The 23,329-nt window shown below is 47.7% G+C and overlaps 1 protein-coding gene across 1 annotated transcript in view; it reads right to left on the bottom strand.

Annotated features, from left to right (window-relative positions):
• Myo95E (Myosin 95E) overlaps positions 1-23,329 on the bottom strand; it is a 176,421-nt gene that overhangs the window by 43,566 nt on the left and 109,526 nt on the right. The window contains exon 3 of the mRNA XM_055071074.2: positions 139-288. Coding sequence (XP_054927049.1) covers positions 139-288 — 150 coding nt within the window. The remainder of the gene's footprint in view (positions 1-138; positions 289-23,329) is intronic.

Raw genomic sequence — 23,329 nt, 5'->3', positions numbered from 1 at the left:
ACTCGGCTTTTGGAAAGTCGGCATCCCGTCTAAGCAGCAAGACCTTCATCGTTGCTTCACGTTTTCGGCCGACAAGCGTCACGTCTCCTCTCTTGTCCCCACTCTCGTGACACCATCGATGTAGCGACGAAGACGTACGTATATGAGGTCCCTCTTGAATCGCTGGTGCAGGTTGGCGATGAAGGCCTCTTCGGTGGGCGGCTCGAGGAGCAGGGCGTCGCTCAAGCCAACCTCCTGGTCCAGGCTCAGCACGCCACGGGCACTGGCCGACGACGAAGGCCGCTGCTGCTGCACAACACAGACAGAGAGAGGCGCACGTGAGGCAGTTGGGAACCGTTCCCTCCGCGTTAACTTAATTTGAGAAAATAGAAAAGTCTATTCATAGGCATCCTGTAGACTATATACTTTGCTTTCATGTGGTTTTCTTTTTTTTTGTCGGTATACCATATAAGCTTCTGATATAATAGGCGACAATTTGATGACGTTGTGCGCGACCTGTACGTGGTGACGTTGTTTTGACGTGAGCTTGCAGAAACTTCACAGATAACCCGCATGGACCAGTTTGGAATTGACTATACACACATCAGCCACTGTGTATGCAGTTGTACAGGTTGCGATAATATCTTAGAATTGCAAGCATGAAGTAAAATAATTACTTTGAAGACATAACAAGACACTTCTCATTGGATCGGTGGTGTGAAATCAGTTAACATGCGCGATGTGTTTCAGAAAAAGTGCTGGAAATGAGGCGTCTTCATGGTCACTGACGACGTCACTTTATGCTCGTGCAGCCGTTTTTTTTTTTGTCCGTATCACAGTAATAATATTGTTTGGGAAAATTATATTGCCGTGAAGTGTTGTCCGAATGCAGCTCACATGAAAAAATCGATTTTGTCCGCCATATACCTGGAATACTTTTCAGAGTTCAGGAGTCGACTTCAAATTAGAGGGTGTAGTGATATTGGATGAATAATTTATGATTATACTTCCTGAAAAAAATATGCAACGGACAAATTTTGAGTAATGAATGTTTACAAATTTTTACCGAACGAGGTCATATTATCGCAGGTAGTTCACGGAAGCCCTCTACGCAATGCTTGGATCGACGGGAGTCAAGGCGACAAATAAGGTGGCTAAGGCGGCATGTCCACGCCATCGTGGTATTGACACGCGCACGGGAATGATTGATGACCCGTGTTGGGGCCAAGCGTAGAAAACCTCCTGCTCGGGGTAACTTAATGTCTTCTGTTCCACAGTGACATGCCAATGAACAATAGAAGTGCGACAAAAACACAGTTAGTGTGATATTGTCACGACTTAGTAAGAGACGGGAAAGCCGGTGTAGAGGACATATGAAAGCACTTTATCAGGGCAGCCAACGCGACGTCGTTGTCGTCTCTGTTTTTCTACATGCGCGCTACTTCAGCGTCGTTTTCATCGCCTGGCACATACCCGCGGCGACCATATAGCATACGGCAATATCTTATGTCACTTCTGCAATGTGAGCAAATGTTTCACTAGAAATAGAGAAAAGTTAAATAAAACAAAAAGCTAAAAAAGAACAAAACGATAACAAAAACAAAAAATATTATGCGTGGCTCTGCTATCCCAAACACCAGAGATCAGTGGAGCTGGGGGAAGGCCAGTAAAGCAGTGCCAAACCGCACACTTAGTCTAACTTTTGCTGCGCTTGTGTCCCCGCCGCACCGCTCCTTCTCCCTCGCTAGGCTCCACCCACCCTCGCCGCGTCGCTATACTGCGCGATGCTATTTTTATACTCTGCTTTCACTCTCTCTCAGCTCTCTCTCCCCCAGCTTGGCGAAGCTGCGAACGTCAAGAGAAACCCAGCGAGGTTCTCACAGCTCCAGTGCGAAAAAAAAGAGCCATTAGCAAACGATGCCGATAAGAGAACGCCAGAGAAGCTAGCTTCGTAAAGGCCTCGTAGAGATCAACTGCTCCTCATAGGCTCAAACATAAATCGGCCACATGCTGCTCCAGCACTGCATGAAAACAACGTTGTACGTGGACAACGTCGTACACAAGCAACGCTGTACGCAAAGAACGTTATACGCAAACAACGTTGTACGCGAACAATTCTGTATACGCACAACGATGCATGCACACAACATTCTTCGCAAACAACATGTTGTTAGCCACTTTTTACCAAAAACAAAACCAAGTCATTCAGATACAGTTGAAACTCGATTTATCGAAGAGGTGGTGAATATTCTCGAATTATTTCGTTAAATCGGGAAGTTCGTAAAATAGAGAAAGGAATTTTGCGATCTTTATAAACCTAAAACTGTAACGTAGCGACACGCAAAAGCTTCCTCGGCATTGTATTTGCCGCTCTCTGTCGCATAAACAATGAAATAACGAAAGCAACCACCACCGCCGCTATCGAGGCGGTGTTGAGTCGGTTGTTCTGTGCATGGGCGCGGCGACAGCCTCGTCAAATTAAAGCTAGGGATGTGACCATGGTGCCTAGATGTTCTTACACGATAGCTTTAGAGCGCAAGCTCGAAGTATAACCCGTCTGTGTCAAAATTAGAAAGAAATCACCGCTTTTTAACTTATTTATTTCAGGAAAACTTCCTTAAATGGAGTTCGACCAAGTATGTTTCGTTAATTCGGGTTGATAACACTGAACCCTGTGGGCACTGCTGGGCAATGGAAATTTCTTCGTTAGATCGGGAACTTCGTAAAATAGTGTTTCGTTAGATCGATTTTTATATTACTTGCTCTCGATCTCCCTTCCTCTGATCATGTGAAGTGCCTTGAAAGCGTAACTTTCACTCGTTTTATTTAAAACGGTAACCAAGCTACGCAAGTGCGGCTTACGCCGCCACTTTATGTCGCAATGCATACACGCTGCGCGCAAAATGTTTCCGACTGCTGCCGGTCATCTATTTGTCAACATTTATTTTCCTTTCTGTTTTCTTTCTTATTCGGTGGTGCTACTATCACGCTACTTTCACTTGCTGCTATTCCGTAGCAATATATATATATATATATATATATATATATATATATATATCACTATTTTTACATTTCAGTCAAAACCGCAACTGATTTCCTTTATGCTTGCGTTGCCTTCATCGTTTGTTGACTTCACGTGGTGAGTGAGTGAGTGAGTGAGTGAGTGAGTGAGTGAGTGAGTGAGTGAGTGAGTGAGTGAGTGAGTGAGTGAGTGAGTGAAGAAACTGAATATGAGTCGAACAAGCTCGGAAAAGTAGAAATTGGGTGAATATCAGTCCGAGCAAGCTTGAGTCTGAGCAAGCTAGGCTCAGTAGAATTTCGAGGTACCTGCGCACACATGCCATTAGAACACGCCATGGAATAAAACAGCAAGCAGCTGCATCTCACAACTTGACAAAAAAAAGATTCGCATACACAAATGTCATGCGGTCATGGTGCACCTTGTAAGTTGCATGATACTTATTTTATAGAGACAGTAATGACGAGATATGGTCATATGAGTTTAGATAATTATACATGTAATTGCAAACTTATTAGCAACTTTGCCTCCGTCTTATTGGGCACGGCCTGTGTCTCGTGATACGTGAGTGAATGAGTGAGTGAAGAAACTTTATTGCAGGTCCGGCGAGGACGCGAACTCGTTGCGCACCCGGCTAGTCCCACGTCGGGACCGGCAGGTCTAGCCCACCGGCCCGGTCGCGGGCACGCCGGACAGCCGGGATTGGCTTTTCTAGAGCGGCGCTACACAGAAGCGAGTCCCACTCCTCCTTGATGAACTTGGGGTATGTCGACTCGCACTCCCAGAGCATGTGCGCTAGAGTGGAGGTCTGCCCGCAAAAGGGGCAGGTGTCGTCGCGATACACGTCCGGGTAAGCCTCGTGGAGAACGGACAGACACGGATACGTGCTGGTCTGCAGAAGCCTAAGCGAAACGGCTTGCGCCCTATTCAACTTAGAAGTAAGGGAGTCAGTGCTCCTTGCAGAGGAAGCGCGGTCCGTGAGGTCAGGCGCAGCCTCGTGAGCAGACACATTGAGGTTCGGGGGAGCACCCTCGACCGACCCTACGTGAGCGGGAAACCGGTGGATTGAATGATGCGTGAGAGCATCGCCAAGCAAGCTGCTCGTCTTCTTAGCAGCTCGAGTCCATATGCTTTCACGTGGCGGGGACTTATAAAAATAGGGCCCCTCGGTTCTTCTTCTCGTTCACGGTCAGAGCGTTTATAATTAACTGCTATAGTTAAGAAACCATAAGAGTTGCGTTAGGAGTTCACACGGTACACCAGTGTGAAAGAGGGCGAACATCACATTTCCGTTGAGATAAAATTAACTCTGGTGTTTTAAATGGCAGGACCACGATATGATTACGAGGCACGCTGTAGTGGGGAACTCCGGATTAATTTCGTCCCCTGCGTGGAGTTCTTTAACGAGCATCCTATGTGCATGGTACGCGGGCTTTTCTTTCTTTCTTTTTTTTTTTTGCATTTCCCCTCCGTTGAAATGCGATCGATGCAGCCGGGATTTGATCCCGCGATTTCGCGCTTAGTAGCGCAACGCCAAAGCAACAAAGTAACGAAGGCGAATTTTGTTTATATGCAGTAATTTTCTTCCTTCCAGCGCTTCAATAAAGGAATTTTCACGAGGCAGGACCTTCAGCAAGAGAACTATACAGCAAATCGTAGCGACCGTGGTTTTGACGTACATTTGGAAGAATCGGTGTTTGAATTCACACTGCGAGTGTTCCTATTCCCAGTGACCAAGAGTGCATATTTATTCCAAATGCTTCAAGGGAGTCGTGTCACGTGGCAGGTTCGTTCTGTTTATTTCATCCGAGATATTCTGGCCGAGACAAGGCCCCTAGTTGCGGCTAATTTCGGATCTCTGAGGCGGCAATCTCAGCACGAACCCGCGAGCTCCGGAGTGATGCAGCTTGTCGCTTAGTCATTTAATGCTTTTTTCTGACGAGAGCTTCACTACAGCCGTTATCAGCTGCACCTGCTTTCGGACAGGCGCACAGTACCGGACGAGTTGCATCATATCGCATGCAACTATTTGCGGTGACTTCATTCCCGGCTCGGAATGCGAGATTTGTCGCAGTGGGCGATGAAGTTTGGGATAAAGACAATAAAGGAAGAGAATCGCCCCCTCCCCCCTAAAAAAATCGAACACAATAAACGTGCCTTATGGTACGATTGAAAATTAATTTATGGGGTTTTACGTGCCAGAACCACTCTCTCATTACGAGACACGCCGTAGTGGGGGACTCCGGAAATCTTGACCACCTGGAGTTCTTAGTTGTGCACCTAAATGTAAGTACATGGGTGTTTTTGCATTTCGCCCCCCCCCCCCCTCCCCATCGAAATGCGGTCGCCGTAGCCGGCATTCGATCCCTCGACCTCGTGCTCAGCAGCCCAACACCATAGCCACTAAGCAACCACAGCGGGTATACGATGCGATGGCCTCCGAGTTCAGTAAATACGAAAATCAAGCTGTTAATTAATGATACACTTCGACGATAATTTCTCACGCATGGTGTCCATCTGGCAGCCTAAAGCGTTTGTACAAGGAGCATTATAATGGCTGACATAGCCCTCTAAAAAATTCACCAGCCCTTCCACTTTTTGAAGAAGGACAAGCAGCGAAGCTGTGATGTGTTTTACCTCGATCGACGCATCTATGTATATGTTGTTGTTGTTGTTGTTGTTAATGGACACAGAAAGAAGTACATCTTTGTATACTGTGGAGGGATTTATACTCATTCTTTTAAGTAGTGACATGTGTAAGTAACACCGCATGGCAGACGGGAATTCCACAATATTTACAACTTCACTGTGAATTACGCAATTAAGGAAAGTAGATAACACTGGGCATAATGTTAAATTCCTCTTAGCGGCTAATAGTCATATGATTTGTTTCGGGTTAGTTTTGATATAACAAGAGTTACAACCGTTTTCTCTAACCGCACTCACTCCTTAGACGGTCATGCATACTGACAGCAGACGGGAATTCTGTAACGTTTAGAACTTCACAGTGAACTAATTACGACAAGTTAATGAAACTCGGCGTAATGATAGAGTCGTCATAGCGGCCAATTTCAGTATAATGTTTTCCAAGATAACTACAGTAGATTAAGAGCTACAGAGCATTCGCGAGAAACTGGAGATGAAAATTTTTTCGTGTCTACGCGACGCGTATAGACGGACGGACATCGACCACCGCCAGAGGGTAGCTATACACAACTTCGCTGTAATAAATGTAGCGTATTTTTATCTTTAAAATTACGGTTTGCCTAAAACGCCTGTTCTTGCAGTGCGACAGCGCCACTGCTGACCTACTGCAGACACACTTTTGGTTACCAGAATATTGGCCAGCCTTCTGGTCATTGTAACAGTGTCCTAGAAGAACTTCAGTTTGGCCTAGTTGGTATTTACTGCATACCTTATCGACCGCAAATAAAGACGGGGACAGGGGAAGAGAACACAAATGCCGCCCGTGTAGTTCTTGTGTTCTCTTCCGCTGTCCCCGTCTTTATTTTCGGTCAATATGATATAACAGTGCCCTAATAATCTCTGAAAACGCTCCTTAAAAGGTTGGAAGGAAACGAAGACTACTGAAACAGACCCCCTCCTTCCTTGTACGAAATAAAATTCTGGCTACGAAACACCTCCTAAATGTTCTGTACAATTGGCTTTGACGTCTCCCTTTTATCGATCACGTATACGCCAGTCGAACCCTTAGAAGTCGCCAAAGTGTAAACGTGCCTTATCGCATTGTCTGTACTATTTATCGGGACCGGAGCCATCTTCGTTGCTCGCAGAACAGTGCAACCAGCGGTGGCCTGCCAATCAAACACTACTCTCGCAGAAACAAATCGCGTCCACCAGAAGAATCTCGGTAGATAACGCAATAGCACTCGCGACACACCGTTCCTGTTCCCCGCACTGGTGCGATGGTTGCTGCACAATCAGCTGCGAAAGTTTACCAGGGTCCAACGGAAATATAACAAAAGGAAAAAAAGGAGAGAAATCAACATTTCAGTATAACGTGACGGTTCCATAGACTCCTACATTTTTTCGAAAGCAACAAGCTCGCGGAGTTTCTGGTGTTCACGTACTGCCACTGGTCCGAATGCTCCAAGAGACGAGGCTCTCGATTTAACGCGAATTACGCTAAACCGCGCGCCATCGAGCACAGAAACAAAAGTGACGCTGAGAGAGCTTTCCGCGGGGCGCGTATAGGGTGCGGAGAACGCCGGTTGGGGTGCTCTCACAGTTAAGATTGATGCCCCCCTCCCCCGTCACAAGCGGCTTCAATGACTAGCATTCTTCCGCGCTCCCGGATAAATAAGCTTTCTTTTTCTTCTTCTTTTTACTTCCTTTTACGACCGGCACGCAAAGGCAGAGTGCGACGCCCTATACTGACGTCACGCCACAAGTATAGACTGATGCGATCGCGTTCTATGCCGTGCGCTGATACCACGCAAGCAGAAAAAGAAAAAGAAAGAAGAAACAAAACAAATGCTATGTGGCTTTTCATCCGTCGATAGCGTAAGCAGCTGAACAAATGACCCGTCAGATAGAGACAACCAACCTGCCCTCTTCCTTGCTTTAGCGCGCCCGATCAGCCCATCAGCCCTGTAATGTATTGTGCGGGCATACAGCCTTTTATTTTTAAAACATTAGTGTAAATTGCGGCTCCCCCCACCATTTCTTTAAAAGGAAGGTTACGGTCAGGGTTTCAGTATTGCAAAGAGGACATCGCCCAAGCGAGCATTTAAGATGTGCCGCATGTCGTCCTCAAAATTTCTAGACAATACAGACATTGTCATAGCGACCATTTTCACTTTGATTACATTCCACTCACTCACTCGCTCGTAGTGTACTGGCCCTAATAAAGGTGGTATCAAAGAATAATAACCTCAAACAAACTATGAAACAGTTTTTGCGAGAGGCTATCCAACATTCACTTCCCAGAACACACGACGAACTCCTTGGGGAGGCTGTGCATACGGCTACCATCTGTGACGTGTTATCTTTAATTTTATTCTCTTGAATATTGTTAACGACGCAAAGAAGAGCATTACATCAAAGCCTGCTATCAATTAATAACGTTACAATTTCTCTAAATTACTTTTAGTGTCAATGTAACGTTCCTCTCTCCTAAGGTATTTTGTTCAAGAAAAAAAATGTTTTCGCGAAACATTCGCGATGTCACTGTGCTTTTGTAGAACCAAATGGGGCTTTGTTGCATCTTTTGACAGTGAATGCATTTTCATATATGCGTGAACTTAAGATATGACAAGATTACCAGTTCATTATGAGCGTTATTCAACCGCTGCAGGCATGAAGTAAACCCCCTTGAAAAAAGCAAGTTCACGTTATCAGAGTGCTTATTATCCTTGACCAAGAGCATTGTAAAAATGTCTTTAAATAGCAAGCGACTTCATTTGTACCTCTATAGTCAAGGTGCAAATGCCGCTAGATCGAAAAACAATCTGAATAAAAAAGGAAGTGAACCAGTATAAATGCGTCAGACAGGCTAGATGACGTTTTCTATAGGTAAAAATTACTTTGTCAATGGTAGATCCACAGTACCGATAAAGATAGATCATCTGTCGATACATCATGCAGTCTGTCCCAACTTACTTCATCATTTTTATTCAGTGTAGCTACAGGTGATACATCTCAAGTGTCGACAGGCGAGAGAGCTGACGCTTGGAGAGATGACCACAATGCTTCATTTTTGTTTTTGTTTTCAGGGAAAAATCAGTCTAAATAAACAATGTCCTACAAGTCTGGTTGCCTAACTAGCCACCGCTGCAACTCGGCAATATCAAGGGATGCTGTAGCTGTACTTAAGTCGCAAAAAGTTTGCGACATAAGGCAGCTATTCGGCTTACCCAAAGTTAATCAACCGCCTCAATACAGAGCTAAAAAGTCAGTCAGGTTGTCAGTTCGGCAGGAATAATAATATTCGCAGATTGTTGTTTCTCGCGCTTTGCGGGCGGTACGCGTTACCAGAGCAAACGATTCTATTAAAGGTGTTCCCATCAGATGGCATTCGAATGTTTGACTTTCGGTGAGACGGCTTCGACTAAACGGCGTTCCACGGAGTGTCCAGAATTAGCACCAGCTACGAATTGGTAAATTACACCAGTCCCGCAGTTATATTGGCTATATATTCCGCCTACGAACGGCGATAGCGACGTACAAAAACAACGTCGACGGTCGCAGCAAACTGTTATACCGCACGCTCGGCGACACTGTTCATTGCAAACCAAGCAAGGCGGCGCGATGCCGCAAAGGTCATGCCGAGGTGCGCGACCAGCCGGTCGTCAGACTCCGTTTCTTCGCCACCGCCTACTCGCCAAGGCGGACACCTTTTCGCCTTTCCGCGCACTGTCGCGGACGCGCGACTACGCTATGGAGGAACACAGCGATGACGCCTCCTCGCCCGTCTGGGACGCAGGCAGACCGACGACATCCCACGCACGCGCACACACACAAAAGGCCACCCACGCAACGTTTTCTCTTCCCGAGCGACATCGTGTGCCTAATGAAACGCGGAGCTCACCCGAGGCGCCCGGTACAGCGCCTAGCACGCCCACGTGGTGCGCGTGCGATACATTGCCGTCACCGCGAGACTGCCGTTCGAGAGGGAAAGCGGGGTACAAGTCTATAGCCGCCGCATCGTTCGATGCCGGCCGAGCAGACCGGTCGGTGGTGGCTCGACCGAGCGTACAAGAGTAATGCTCCCGCAGAACAAAGGGCGGCGACAAAGGACGCCTCCGCGAACGCCACGGTGCGCGCACTAACACAGGCGGCCCGCAGAGGAAACGGGTTGACATTGGCTCCGGGCACGCCGACGCCGTATGCCGGACACAAGGGCGAGAGCGGGGAGAAGTGCTCCCCGACGACGTCTTCGCTCCATCGAGCCCCGACGCCCAACTCCTCTTTCTTCGGCGCGCTGCCGCCCAACCTCGCAGCCCCATAGCGGAGCCCGATAAATGCTTATCGGTCGCTGGTCAGCGAGGCCCGCCTCTGATAAATGGCGCTCCGTCACAGCGGGGCAGAATGCTGCTGCACGCACGCCGTGCGCGAGAACCCTCCGATCGGACTGCTCGGGCTCAAAAGGAGCGTCGTCTCTGCCGGCCGCCTTTCGCTCTTTTGTCCGTCTCGCCGGCACGACGACCATTCATCTATTCGTCTCGGACCTGAATAAGACGCCGGCACGGGCTGTGCTTGTTTCTGCACTCCCTTTTCCCTGCGCCCCTTTCCCTTCTCTATCTGCTCGTCACAATAATGAGGCCAAGGGCGCTCAATGAACTGGCGGATTCTTTCTCACTCGCTGCCAACCGCGGCTTTTCCGTTTCTCTGTCTCGTATTTTATTTCCCCGTTTAGAACCTGCCTGCCAATGGCAAGATAACGGCCGAGGCGCTGACCACTGCGTTCAGTTGCATTCTGTTTACAGACCCACTCCTGATATCCTGCTGTCGGTCTGGAATCCCGGCAAGACGTTTCTCTGTCCTTGTTTCCCCGCCGTCATATTTGCTTATGATCTCCACGAGGAGAGCTTTAAAAACGTGGGCCTCGATTAGCTACCGCTTGCATTGCGACGAAATGTGCAGGTGAGCGCGTATCGTGCTAGTTTGTCGCCGCTGTCTGTTAAAACGACATTCCTTCGACCAAGAAGTTGCGTAAGCGATCGTTAGGGTTGAGGATCTGGCGCTCGGCTTGGCTTGTTTCTTCCTTTCCTTGTTGCCCTGTACCTCTTTTGGAATAGTAAGCGATCGTCTTTCACTCAAGCGGCGGAACGGCTCGCTAACGAATGAACTAGAATTGAATACTAGAATGAACTTTATAAGAGTTTGCAGTCCGGACAGAGTTACAACTCTCCCGAGGTTCCAGAGCGTTAGCAAGTGTTATTTTAACACTCAAGATGTAGACACTGTTGTCACACACGCCATATATCAGCCCATACCAGAGCAGCAGCAGCAGCGCATGCTCTGGTCTCCCCCACCCGGGAAACGGCATAATTAGGGTGCTCGCATTACATGCGATCTGAGTTGAGCAATCTGCATCGGCTACTCATCTCATGTTCCTTCGCGCGCATAGTGTCGTCAGAATCGCCACCTTGATTGGCATCACAATAGCTTGCTTCTTACTTGGATATGAGCTCGTTTCGACTATGTGGTATGTTACGGGAGGAATAAAAAGTAAAACACCATTATCGTTGTAATTTTCACGTACAAGTGGTAATAAAAAAAAGTGAGAATGCTTCTTTCTTCCTTCCTTTCTTTCTTTCTTTGTTTCTTTCTTTCTTTCTCTCTTTCTTTCTTTCTCTCTTTCTTTCTTTTTGGGGGGAGGGCGAGGGGGAACGAAGCTTCTATCACCGGTCGCTTTGTACAGAGGGGCTGTGGTCTTCTCTGCAAGCGTTTCATCTGCCGGGAAGAGACATGTGTGAACAAAAATGAGAGAGAGAGAGAGAGAGAGAGAGAGAGAGAGAGAGAGAGAGAGAGAGAGAGAGAGCTGCAGGTACGACAAAGAACGGTGAAATGTTTGATGCTAAAGAAGCGCTACAGTCCGCTGACCGCAAATAACGAGGGGATTGTGACGCGTTCACCGTAAGTTCGACAGATCATGTGCACGAAAGCTGATACACCTCGTATAGTTCCCGGCGTCTCTTCTCGTTTCCACATTCTTGCGCTTAGTACCCGTCCGAAAAATAACGGTCCGAGACTCTCTTTGAAGCGTGCATTCTCTGACGGTTGCGAGTGAAACATGGAAACAAAAAGAGAGAGATAGAAAGAGAGACAGAGCGAGCGGGGAACAATAAACGACACCGACAATGGCAAAAGAATAAGCACGTATTACACGTCGCCTCGTCGTCGAAGCGGCCGCGTGCGACGGGCACCGACGGCAAAGCGCGTGCCGTGCGGGTACGACGAGGCGACACGAACCACGAGCAACATCGCACGAACAGCCGGATGAGAAGAAATGCAACGACGACCGCACCGGCATCGTCGCGGCAGCGGGGCGGGCGCTTTTATTGGGCCAAATAACGGGCCTTGCGGCTTCCGCTCACGTCAGCGAGGCATCACTCGCGAAGTGCGGAGAAAAAAGGAGGCTGCTCGGTGAGGCACGCCCGCCGCCGCCACCGCCGCGCATCTATTGTCGGCGTGCTCGCACTTCAGATTACGTGCGTCAAATATTTATAAGCACCGCCGCAACCGCGGCCTTCGAGGATCGTCTCCGCCTCCGCACCCCCATCCCTTACTCTGCGAGCTTGATGCGCCCCTTTCGACCCACCGCAACTCCCGCCTCAATGGCAGGCGCATCATCTCGCCTCTCGCCCTCTCCCAATTTCTGTACCATCACCACCCCAACCCCCCCCCCCCAACGCCACCCCCCTTCATCTCACCGGGGGCGTGTTTTTAGCTCGCAGCGCTTTCCAAATGCGAGACCGTTACACAGGCCTCGCGCGCTACTGTCGGCAGGATGCTTCGAGGCTGGCATAACCGCCAAGAACAAGGCTTCGGCGCAACCCTTCCCTCATCTGACTTCTTCCCTCGCAACCCTCTCTCTCTCTTTCGGTGTGCACCCCCATTTCAAGGCGAAACAAAGAGAGTGCTCTCTTTGTCTTCGGGGCGGCGCGTTGCGTCAGTATACGTTACGCGTTATCCGAATCAAGGCCGCGCGCGCGATGCCGCTCATTCTCACTTTCGACGCCACCTGCGTTTCTAAGATCGGGCGGACCGTGACCGCACCCGTGCTCGCTGTTGCAAAGATGCATCAGCGACGGTGTCCGATCGGTGTTGCTCTGCCCTCCTGCTTGTTCTCTCCACTATCACCAGGCGAAAGGCGAGGAAACGACGACACACAGATAGACCGACACGCCCACGACATTTACTTAGAGAGAAAATGAGCCTAGTTACACAAAAGTTGCTCTTCATAGATTTTCTACAACTACTAGAGTGAACTCTGGCGCTGCGATCATGGTAATGATGGGTAGTATACATGGATTCGTCTTATCTTCATGCTCGCGGCTTCAGACGTTCTTGTGGCTTCGTTTATTATGCTTTATCTGAGGCTCAATCGGCCTAAATTTCAAAGCGATTGATGCCTTCTTCAATGCAGAAGGTAATTAGACTCTGCAAGCACGCACAATCACAGCTAATACCAGCCGTTCCGCTTGTCCATGCGTGTGTGGCGTAATGGTTTCAATATTGGGCTTCTGTGCTAAGGTCCTGTGTTCTGTTAAGAATGGCCATCTGCAGTGCAGGATTGCCACCCACTTACGACTATGAAGGCAACATCCCGGCGCTGTTAAGAATGGCCAGCTGCCGTGCAGGATTGCCACCCACTTACGCCTATGAAGGCAACCTCCCGGCGTTGTTAAGAATGGCCAGCTGCAGTGCAAGATTGCCACCCGCTTACGACTATAAGGGCAACATACCGGGAGCTTCGCCGCCAACTTCTAGCCACAGCGTGACTAAATCGACTTTGTGACGGAATGAGTTCGGCGGGCCAACTATTGTTCCCAAACTCCCCAACGCGCTACTCGGAACGGCTCCGAGTGCTACGGGGCCCCTCTGACGTCGGCTCCGGACCTTCGAACGTGTGTGCCTTTGTGTGTGTGGGCTCGAACGTGGGTGCCTTTGTGTGTGTGGGCCGTCCTGCGGAGAGGCGGCTAGTTTACAATGAGTAAACGATCGTTCGGGTCGCCTTCTATCGCGGGAGCACCGAGTGTTTAAAAACTGCTGTGGTGCGGATGCTCGACACACTTCTCTTGAGCAGTCATGTTGGACTGACACTTTTTCTCAAACAGTCATGTTAGACTGATATAAATATTGTAAATAAACCCATGTTCCTCGTTCTCGATGAGAAGCAGTCCTTCCCTTCATCAACGTCCTCAGCGTGGATAAGTTGGACGACGGCATGGGCCAGCTACCTTCTAATTCATGCCGGACTCCAATCTTGACAACGGATCACGAGCGACGGGATTGAGCCCCCAATCCTGACAGTTCGAATCCTGCCGTCGGACAATTATAATGTATGTACAATTATCTATAACGCAGTAATTTCTTTAAAATGACCCCCTTACTAAGTCACCGAGCCATCTCTAAAGCCAGAAGCACGAAGTTTAGGCAAATCCATGTACTGCACATCAAGCCCGTGCTGGCTGAACTGCCCTGCTTGCAGCACCCGTAGACACTAGCGCCACAATTCCCTCTAGTAAATAAACTTATCACTTCGGAGGATGAACACCAGACGTAGATATACGTGAATTTTTGCGTGATCACCTCGTCGCTCCGTGTTTGTCGCATTTGCGCCCAGTAAAAACTTCAGTGAAAGATGTCATCGTTTCGCGTGGCCATGACGGACGAGGAGCTGTCACGTCATCGGATCGACTGGAACTTGCCAACGGACGGCTGCTGTGCAGGCGATGGTGATTTGCGACAATCGGGGATGGCTCGCGTAGCTGGTGCGCGTATTCTGCGCTACCCGAGTGCATGTACAAAAATCTCCAAACGTCATGTGCGTGCATTCCTTAACTCAATTCCTAATCATTATTTCCCCTTTTCTAGGTCTGCGCCAACAACCCCCGTCCCCCGTCCCGTCCTTTCTTATTAGAAATGCTCAACATTAACTCAATTGCTGTAGAGCGCGATTATGAGCATCCGACATAAAGAAGCGTTCAAATTATTAGACGTGATCTTGAAGAAAACCACCCGGGTTTCCTGGAAGACGTTGAGAACACCCCAGTGCCCCCGAAAGACGCCTGGAAGCTGCTGGGCACCTTTATAGGCTCCCCTGTATTCAGTAGAAGCACGCAACTAGCATCCCTGTTCATATTTAGTGCATAATAGGGCGATGATTTTCGTTCTGCAACAGCCGACTCATTCACTCGTCAAGCAACTTCTTGCCTTATAATGTTTATAACGTATGTTTCTTATCAGCTCCGTGCTATTAGGTGTTAAAGGTTTGAAGCATAATGCATCTCACAGAGAAGAGGAGAAAGCTGTTGTCTATGGACATTAAAATTTTCCCGTATATGGGGTACGCGTCACCGATTTTGTCTCGACAACAAATACCTCTTGTCGCCGCCGAAGCAGAGCAGTAAATCTTTTGCATTACGTAAGTAACTTTAAATAAGATTATATATCACACTGCAAAAGACAGAACGTAACTTTGATGAGTAGTATGAACTTGCCACTTTTCCTGAAAAAAGCACAAGGCCTTCTGGGCTATTCCTATCAAATTCACACGAAAAAAAAAGAAGGTCAGTCTTTGCGCTTTGAGAATGCCATTTACACTCGTTTTGAGGCCTCTTATGTCGCGATAACAGCGGCGAATTGCTTGCATAACCGAGAGCCAGCACCACAATACGCCCAACGCGCAAAAACAGGAACGAAGGACATTTCCTAGCGGAGAAAAATACTGAATGAATAAGGAGAAAAGAAACACAGCATTGCACTTCTCTACATAGGCCTGAGTCATTCATCGCTCCCATATGGCGGTCGGGCAAGTTGGGGGAGAGGGGTGGGGAGTGTACAGCTTTCCAAAAATAAAAATGAAACGCTCATTCAAGTCGCCGGCGCTATAATTCCCGCGCCGAAATATTGTTATTCATCTCCTTCCGCCCACACTGTTGCAAAGAAGGGCGCGCGAATCAAGCGAGCCGAAGCTGAAGAACAAGAGAGAGTGCCATAGTACGGGATCACGATCGCGAGCATAGAAAGCGAGATAGAAAGAAAAGAAAAAAGAAGGAGCCACAAGAGGCAAGTGTTTTGAATGAATGCCACCATCCCATAAAAGACGTGTCGGAGGGGGGACTACTTTCTCTGCGCCTTGCCTGTCTGATATTCTTTCTTTTTTTTTTAAGGGTTCCTATCCGTTCCACAAACGACAATCGCAGCACAAACACACTCAAGAAGACACAGGCGAAGAAGAACCAAGAAACGGCACTGGAGAGCGGACAATCATCTGAGAAAGTCGAGAGAGAAAGAACGGGAACTACACTTGGCACGGCACAATATAAGGGAGCGGTTGGGGGAGGAGTCTGCAGGGTGAGGGAAGAGCGGAGGATCCTGCCTCATGTACAGGAGCGTGCAACCGAACGCACTGCGACTTCTCCTCCTCACCCCTTCAAACCCTTCCAGTCGTCGGGACAATCAAGCTCACAACAGCCAACGACCGCCACACACACACACACACACACACACACACACACACACACACACACACACACACACACACACACACACACACACACATACACACACATACATGCACGCACGCAGACACACAACTGTGGTGTTTCTTACGTTGCGGGCGGTCGGCGGCTGAGAACAAGTAAATGGAAATGATGATAGAGAAAAGAGGAAGAGGAGAGAAAGACGAAAATGAGGAGCAGAGGAGAGAAATGAGGAAGTGGAGGAAGAGAGGATCCTGGAGAGAGAGAGAGAGAGCAACCAGGGCGAAGTTGCTTTATTATCTAGTGGAGATGTGGGGGAGAGAGGGAAAAGGGGGGGTCTCCATTTCCAGGCGCCATCTATTATGGCTGTTCTTTATACACATGTGCGGCGATGGCCGGCCGCTACTGCGCCACACGGCGCTGTCGTTGCGCGCGCACTTTGGTGCCGGAGGTCGTCTCGCGAATGAGCCACGCGATGAGGAAGCCGACGGCTTCAAAGAAAAAAGAAAGAAAACGAGGGGGAGGGAAATAAGCAAAAAAAATAAAGGGGATGTAGGTAAGATCTGAAGAAGCAGCCGCGGCAACAACAACGGTGGCAGGAAATAAACAGAGGGTTTAGCATTGAGAGAAGGAGCGTAAGAAACAGACTATGGCTTGAGCACTTGTCGGTGACCTAAGAAGTGTCTCTCTTCATTGCTTTCTGTTATTTTTCTGGTCTTATTCTTAGACGTTTTTTTTCGCTCAACAAAAGGAGAAGCGAGACTGTACGCAATGAGCATGTGCCTGAAGAAGTCATGACTCATTTCTCGCGTAATGCTCGACACTGTGTATGAGTGTGCGTTCAGTTTCTCTCGGGGGTTTCTTTTTTCTTTCTAGATTCTCTCTTATTCCTCCACGTGTTCTCTCAGAAATAAATAAAAAGAATGTACGTGAAATCATTGCTTAGACGGTGCACGACTTGGAGTAAGTACGTACTGTACAGAATCGTGCGAGCGGCAGGGTGCGAGGGCAGGGAGAAAATGAAAACAAAAATCAGTATGGCTTTTCTTTTGAGGAACCCGAATGAGCTTCCTTTGTAGCAATTAGCGACGCCTACGTGGAGGTCTCACTTTCCCTTTATTAATTACTTCTCTGCACCTTGCGGGTTTCCGCAGAACTATTACGTCAAACTCTTGCCCTTACTACGAGTTGTTGATAAATCCTACTTCACTCTGCCATCTTCTAGCCGCCTGGTTAGTTCAGCGGCTGCCTCGGAGAGGCGGTGGTCCCGGGTTCGAGTGTCGGGTTCGAATCCTGGATCAGGGCGAATTTTTCTTCAACTGCGAGGCATTTCTTTCGAAGAACCAGTATGAGTTTTCTTTGTAGCAGTTAGCTACCTACGGGTGGATGTCTCATTTTCCTTTTATAACTCTATAACTTGAAAAGCCAACTTAAGCTACATAAAATTTAGAGATTAGGTCACAGAATACAAGGGACTCAAGATGTATGTTAGCGTAGAATGACACCACTATTTATGACGAGACAACAGCTACAGAAACGCGTGACCGAGTCCACAATAAAGAAAGGATCGAAGAATAACAAACACAACGAGTACGCTGCGTAGCCGGCCTGGTATTTTCACGGTCGCATTCCTGATTAGCTGACGCGAGCCTCTGATACTAGTGTCCCATTACCACGTAATGGAATATCTTGAATTCCGAAGCCATGGCGGCACGCCAGTCAAATAAAGTTTTCGTTTTGAAGCACGCAGCGACGAAAATAATGCGAAAAGGACGCTGCTCGTTGGCAGCGTTACGCTTCGAGAAAAGGCTGCCTGCAAAGTAGAATGATGTAACGGCTGCAAGTTGCCACACCTTGTGGTTTTTGTCTAGGAGGCGTTAGCTCCCACACGAGTTCTCTTACAAGAAACGCCCACACGTCGGCACTCTTCTACGCGAGAGTTTCTGCAGAAGAGAGTGGAGGAAGCGGGGGCTAGCACGCGCGGCCTGTTATGCGGGGGATGCGAGCGATTAGAAACACGCGTCCGAAGCGCACGCCGACGGAGGAGCTCCGGTCTTTGCTCTTCCTCCTCCCCCTTCGGCAGAGGCGCGCGCGCAGCTCCGCAGCTTATTACGGGCTTCCCCACTGTCCGAGGCTCGATCGCACACAGCGGCCGAGAGAAGGAGCAAAGGGCACAAAACGAAGAACAAGGGCATATAGGAGCCGTGGACCCTTCTGGACGCCAGCGAGGAGGGAAACGCATGCGCCTTTCTCGTTAGTGAGGCTCAGCGGGGCAACACAAAACAGATTCGCCCCACGCTGAAAGAAGCGAAGAATTCACCGTTCGCTTCTGGTGACCGCGCAACGGGGCCTCCCGTCCAGAGCACAAGGCGCGAGCGGCCTGGCTTATTTAATTTTTTTTTTGCCCGTCGTCGTCGAACGTTGCTTACACGAGCGTTAACGCCGGCTTTACTGCATCCTCTGTTTCTCGGAATAAATTATAAGCGCGATGGTGGAAGTGTCGTTGGCGCTGGCGTCATAGTCTCAAGTCTGCGTCATTAGATGCAAGCATTAGAGGGGTTTTGGCGCAAACTCGAGGACGGGTCCGGGCAGTCGTGCATGCTCTAAACCGAGGGACAGTTCTGTTGGGCATTGCAGGCACGGCGCCGCTATTGCTTTCTTTTTCTCCTTCTCTTCTTTTCTTTTCTTTAGAAGCTTGAACGCTAGGCGTCGAAGGCACTTTACTTGGTAGTGGAGCTCTTAATCCGCACGTGGTTCACTCGCTCTCCCCAAATGGCGAGGTAATCGGTCGTGCTACCCCGGGTGCCAGCACCGTGTGTTAATTCTTTGGGACAGCACCGAACATGGCGCCGAAGCGTTTTCACAAGCGTGGCACGTGGCGTAGAAATACGCTGTTTTAAACCTATCTGATTAATTATGGAAGGCAGGACAAGAGAAGTTGTGTAAGACGCGTCCGGAGAAAGAAAATACACACTACGAGCGAGGGAAAACGACTGCATAATCAAGAGGCCGCGTAAACATGATGTTCGCGCACCACTGTCGTACGTTGAGGCCAAAGGGCTTTGAGCGACAGTTTCCCTGCCACTTCAGCCACTTTCCGTGGTCGTTGGTTGGTGATAACCTTTCTAACCTAAAACCATATGATTGTCCACGAAATGTGGTGAGAGCGAGAGGCTTGAAGTGAGTGAGTGCGTTTCTCACCGCGTAGACGACCTAACGGTCACGATGCCGACGAATCAGCTCATAGGGCCCTCTGTAAATACCGTACACGTGTGCCTTTGACCAGCTTTGTTCTCTACGGAATTGCACAATGAAATAAAAAAACATTATTTAAGTGTCTTATCACAACAAATATCCGGCTCTAGGCGAGCGTAACTTTCTTTGCATTCCTCTCCATGGTTTGGAGTGTCTCGCCTATCCCGGCTTCGGGCCAATCCCGGGAGATGGTATAATCAAAACTAGGCATATACTGGAGACGAGGTCGTGTGTGTTATGTGGGCCGCGTTCTGTGGGGAAAGGGGGTGGAGAGGGGGAAGGGGAGGCGCCTTGTGGTCGGTTGGGCGCGAGAGCGTCGGTAAGGCTCGGTAAACCCGCATCGCTATCGCTGGTCAATGCTTGCCTGTAGGGCAAAACTGCGATTTTTTTTTTGACAGAGAATAACCACATGCTCGTGTGTTCCTAAGCTGCCCTGGTAGAATATTTTCTCAAGTTTGCTCACGCTTTCATTATGAAGCAACATATGGGGTTACACCTGTAGTGTCGTCAGCAGAGTCGTACGTAACAAATTGCATGTAATCAATTATTGGTAGTGAATTACATAATTTTTCATTATTTTTTGTAACTGATCCGTTACGTTTTTAATTTATGACACTCTGTAATTTTTTTTCAGTGATCAAGCACATGTAACAAGTTACATTATTGACGAGACAAGATGTAACAGGAAGCTCCGAGCCGCTAGATTTCGTGGCAGCTAACAGTGGAACCGCGGAAGTACCACGCGGCGGCAGCCCTGCGGATTCACATGTTCAGACAAGCAAAACCCGGTCACTCATTTGTTTCGTCACCTTAACGCTCCACCAGGCGTCGGCCGACGAATCGAACCGGCGCTTGTGTATATGGCCTAACTTTAGGACGTCTATTACAGAAAACCGCCTACGGACATTTTTTTTTCTTTCCTGCTATTTCATGGATGGATGGATGGATGGATGTTATGAGCGTCCCCTTTGGAACGGGGCGGTGGGTTGCGCCACCAAGCTTTTGCTATTATACTGCCGAATGTCTTACCTAGGTTAAACAATGAAAAAAAAAAAAACACTATGAACTACCACGCCCAAATTTTCTGATCCCCTATTGCGAACTGTGCTTTTGTACGTCTCCGTCTTTTGTCGTTTCCCTAATTTTCTTCCACCAATCCTCCAATCGCCCCTTACTAATGCCTATTACGGACATGTTTGCTTTACCACTCGTCCCGCTGCACCCAAGGACCTCAAGGAGGCCAGTGGTGCCTAAATCGCCCGTTGGGTAGACGTCTTCACATTCTAATAAAACATGCTCCGTCGTTTCCCTAGCTTTACCGCAGCAAGCACATGCTTCTTCTTCCTTATTATATTTCGCTTTATAGGTGTGTGTTCTAACACATCCCGATCTCCCTTCGAAAAGTAATGAGCTTCCCTTTGAGTTACCATAAATGGTTTCTTTCCTGATTTCGTTTTTTCCTCTTAAGTAGTTACTCATGGCAGGTTTCTTTTCCATTGCCGCCACCCATGAGATTATTTCAGCCTCTCTGACCTTCCGCTTGACCTTCATTGTTGCTGTGTTGCCCACCATACAGGCCGCATACTTGCTGGTAAGCTTCCTAGTTCTTTTCCTCCACTGTGAATCAATGTTTTTCCTATACAGATACCTGAGCACCCTCCCAGCCCATTTACTTTCTTCCATATTCCTCAGCCGTTCTTCATACTCAATTTTACTGCGAGCTTCCCTCACTTCAAAACTAGTCCAGCCCATGTCACCCTGCACAGCTTCATTTGTAGTCTTCCCGTGAGTGCCCAATGCGAGGACCCACTGACCTGTGGTTTCCGTGGAGTCCTGATTGTACCCCTGATTTAAAGCAAACAACTGCATTTCCAAAAGTAAGTCCTGGAACCATTACACCTTTCTACATACCTCGGAGGACCTCGTACCTATTGTATCCTCATAGCGCTCTGTGCTTCATTATGGCTGCATTTCTCTTCCCCTTTACTGTTATGGTTTTTTTCCTGTGTTTCCATATATCTATTGCCTTCGTTTATCCATATACCAAGGTATTTATATTCTGTTACACGAGGTATTTCTTGGCCCTGTATCCCCACTGTCTGTTCACTGTTTTCAATTAATACCATAACACCTGATTTTCTAACACTAAATTTCAAACCTAAAACCCATTGACCCTACAAACCTACGAGCCTAAACCCATTCATTGACCCTACCGGGAGCGCCAGCTATCCTAGCCTCACCAACAATGAAGCCCTGCGCGCGGAAGAAAATTCGTACGTGAGGCGCTACAATCTTTAGCGCAACGTATGCGTACCTCAAAATAGCACGCGTCCCACCAGTGCGCACATCGAGCGAGTTCTCAGCGTCACCGCTGTGCTGACGTTTTCAAGACAACACGAGGGAAGACGACCGATAAGTTTTGAAAAGCAATCGTTAGCGAGAATAAACGATGCGTGAAGCGCAGGAGAGGGACGCTCTGAAAGTGCCAGGCCAGCTCGTTGCATTTACAGCATTTGTGCAGCGTTAATAAAATGCTGACAGGAAACGCACGCAGAAGTAATCGAATTAACTTTTAGTAAACCGTCAATCAGTTTCGTGGCGCAGTAATTCGTCCCCGTAATTAGTTACACTTCTGCTATTGAAGTAAGCGTAATTGTAATTGCCTACTTTGTTTTTTGTAGCGTGTACGAATCTTTCCGTCAGCATTCTAAAGGACAGAATTTGCAGGCATCTCAGCTTTGCTAATTTCGCCGTATAGGTCATCCCCGATCTGTGTCTTTTAGTGACTGGTTTAGGGACGAAACTTGACGTTCTGGGAAATTTTATGAGAGATCACAATAGTAATAGCCCACCAAAAGTAATATTTTAGCCTGAGACATTAAGCTCTTTCTGAAATAGCCTTGATTTTATACTAAAAATTTCACTTGACGTGTTTGCGAACTTCACGTACTTATATATTGTATTTATTTACTATATTTATTACAGACATCTTTGTTGTTAGTGCATCTGGATCACTAACCATAGCCCCTAGAATTTATCAGATAAATATCAGGTCATTCGAACGATGAGGTAAAAGACCGTTAATAAAAAAAGGCTTATACTAGAACCTATACTGGATGAAGAAGACACGAAACAGTATACAAAAACAAAATTTTCTATGAGGTAATATGTAGAAATCCATAATTTTCTATAGAGCACATCCAACACGCAGAAACGCAATAAAGGAATTAGGTTTTATATAAAATGACTCAGTTACGCGCGACAGCGTCCCTTGGGTGCGGAATAAAATGTTACTCATCTCATTCCAGTATGAATTTCGTTCTGAAACAAGATGTCGATATGACTTAGCCTGCTTGTCTCGTAAACATACCTCGAATATCTATGAAAAAAGTTAGATTGATTTGAATAAACTATGACTGTTTGAGGCTCCTTCCATGCAGCGTACTTATTTCTCTGCATATGCATAAGTTCTTTTTCCTTAGTGAAACGGCGCAACCAACTCGGGGGATCGGCCATGAATCGGGCGGTGAAAAAACTGTTATTAGGAATTTTTTTAGGAAATAAGATGAAATGAAATATCTCGGGAATGTTAACTAAAATGTTTACGGTTACAGATATGTATGATCAAATATCTAAGTGTTACAGTAAAAATCACGTGAGCATAAGTAAAAAGAACAATTTTAGCATGCAACTCTTCCTGTCTCGTGAAGAAAGTTGAAGAGGGCTTCACAAATGTTTCTGTGGCTTTACGGTAGCCCTAAAGGCAAGAATTACCGGAAGAGTCAAATTCAAGTCAAGATTTTGGTAGCGTTCTTGTAAAAATACTTTCCTTTGAATAATGAACCGGAGACATGTCAAAAAGAAACGTTGCAGAGATTCTCACAGTACTTTTTATTTATAT

The sequence above is a fragment of the Dermacentor andersoni genome, chromosome 5 (genome assembly GCF_023375885.2).
Source record: "Dermacentor andersoni chromosome 5, qqDerAnde1_hic_scaffold, whole genome shotgun sequence".
NCBI lineage: Eukaryota > Metazoa > Arthropoda > Arachnida > Ixodida > Ixodidae > Dermacentor > Dermacentor andersoni.
The sequence above is the reverse complement of the archived record's forward strand: the minus strand, read 5'-3'. Positions and strand labels throughout refer to the sequence as shown.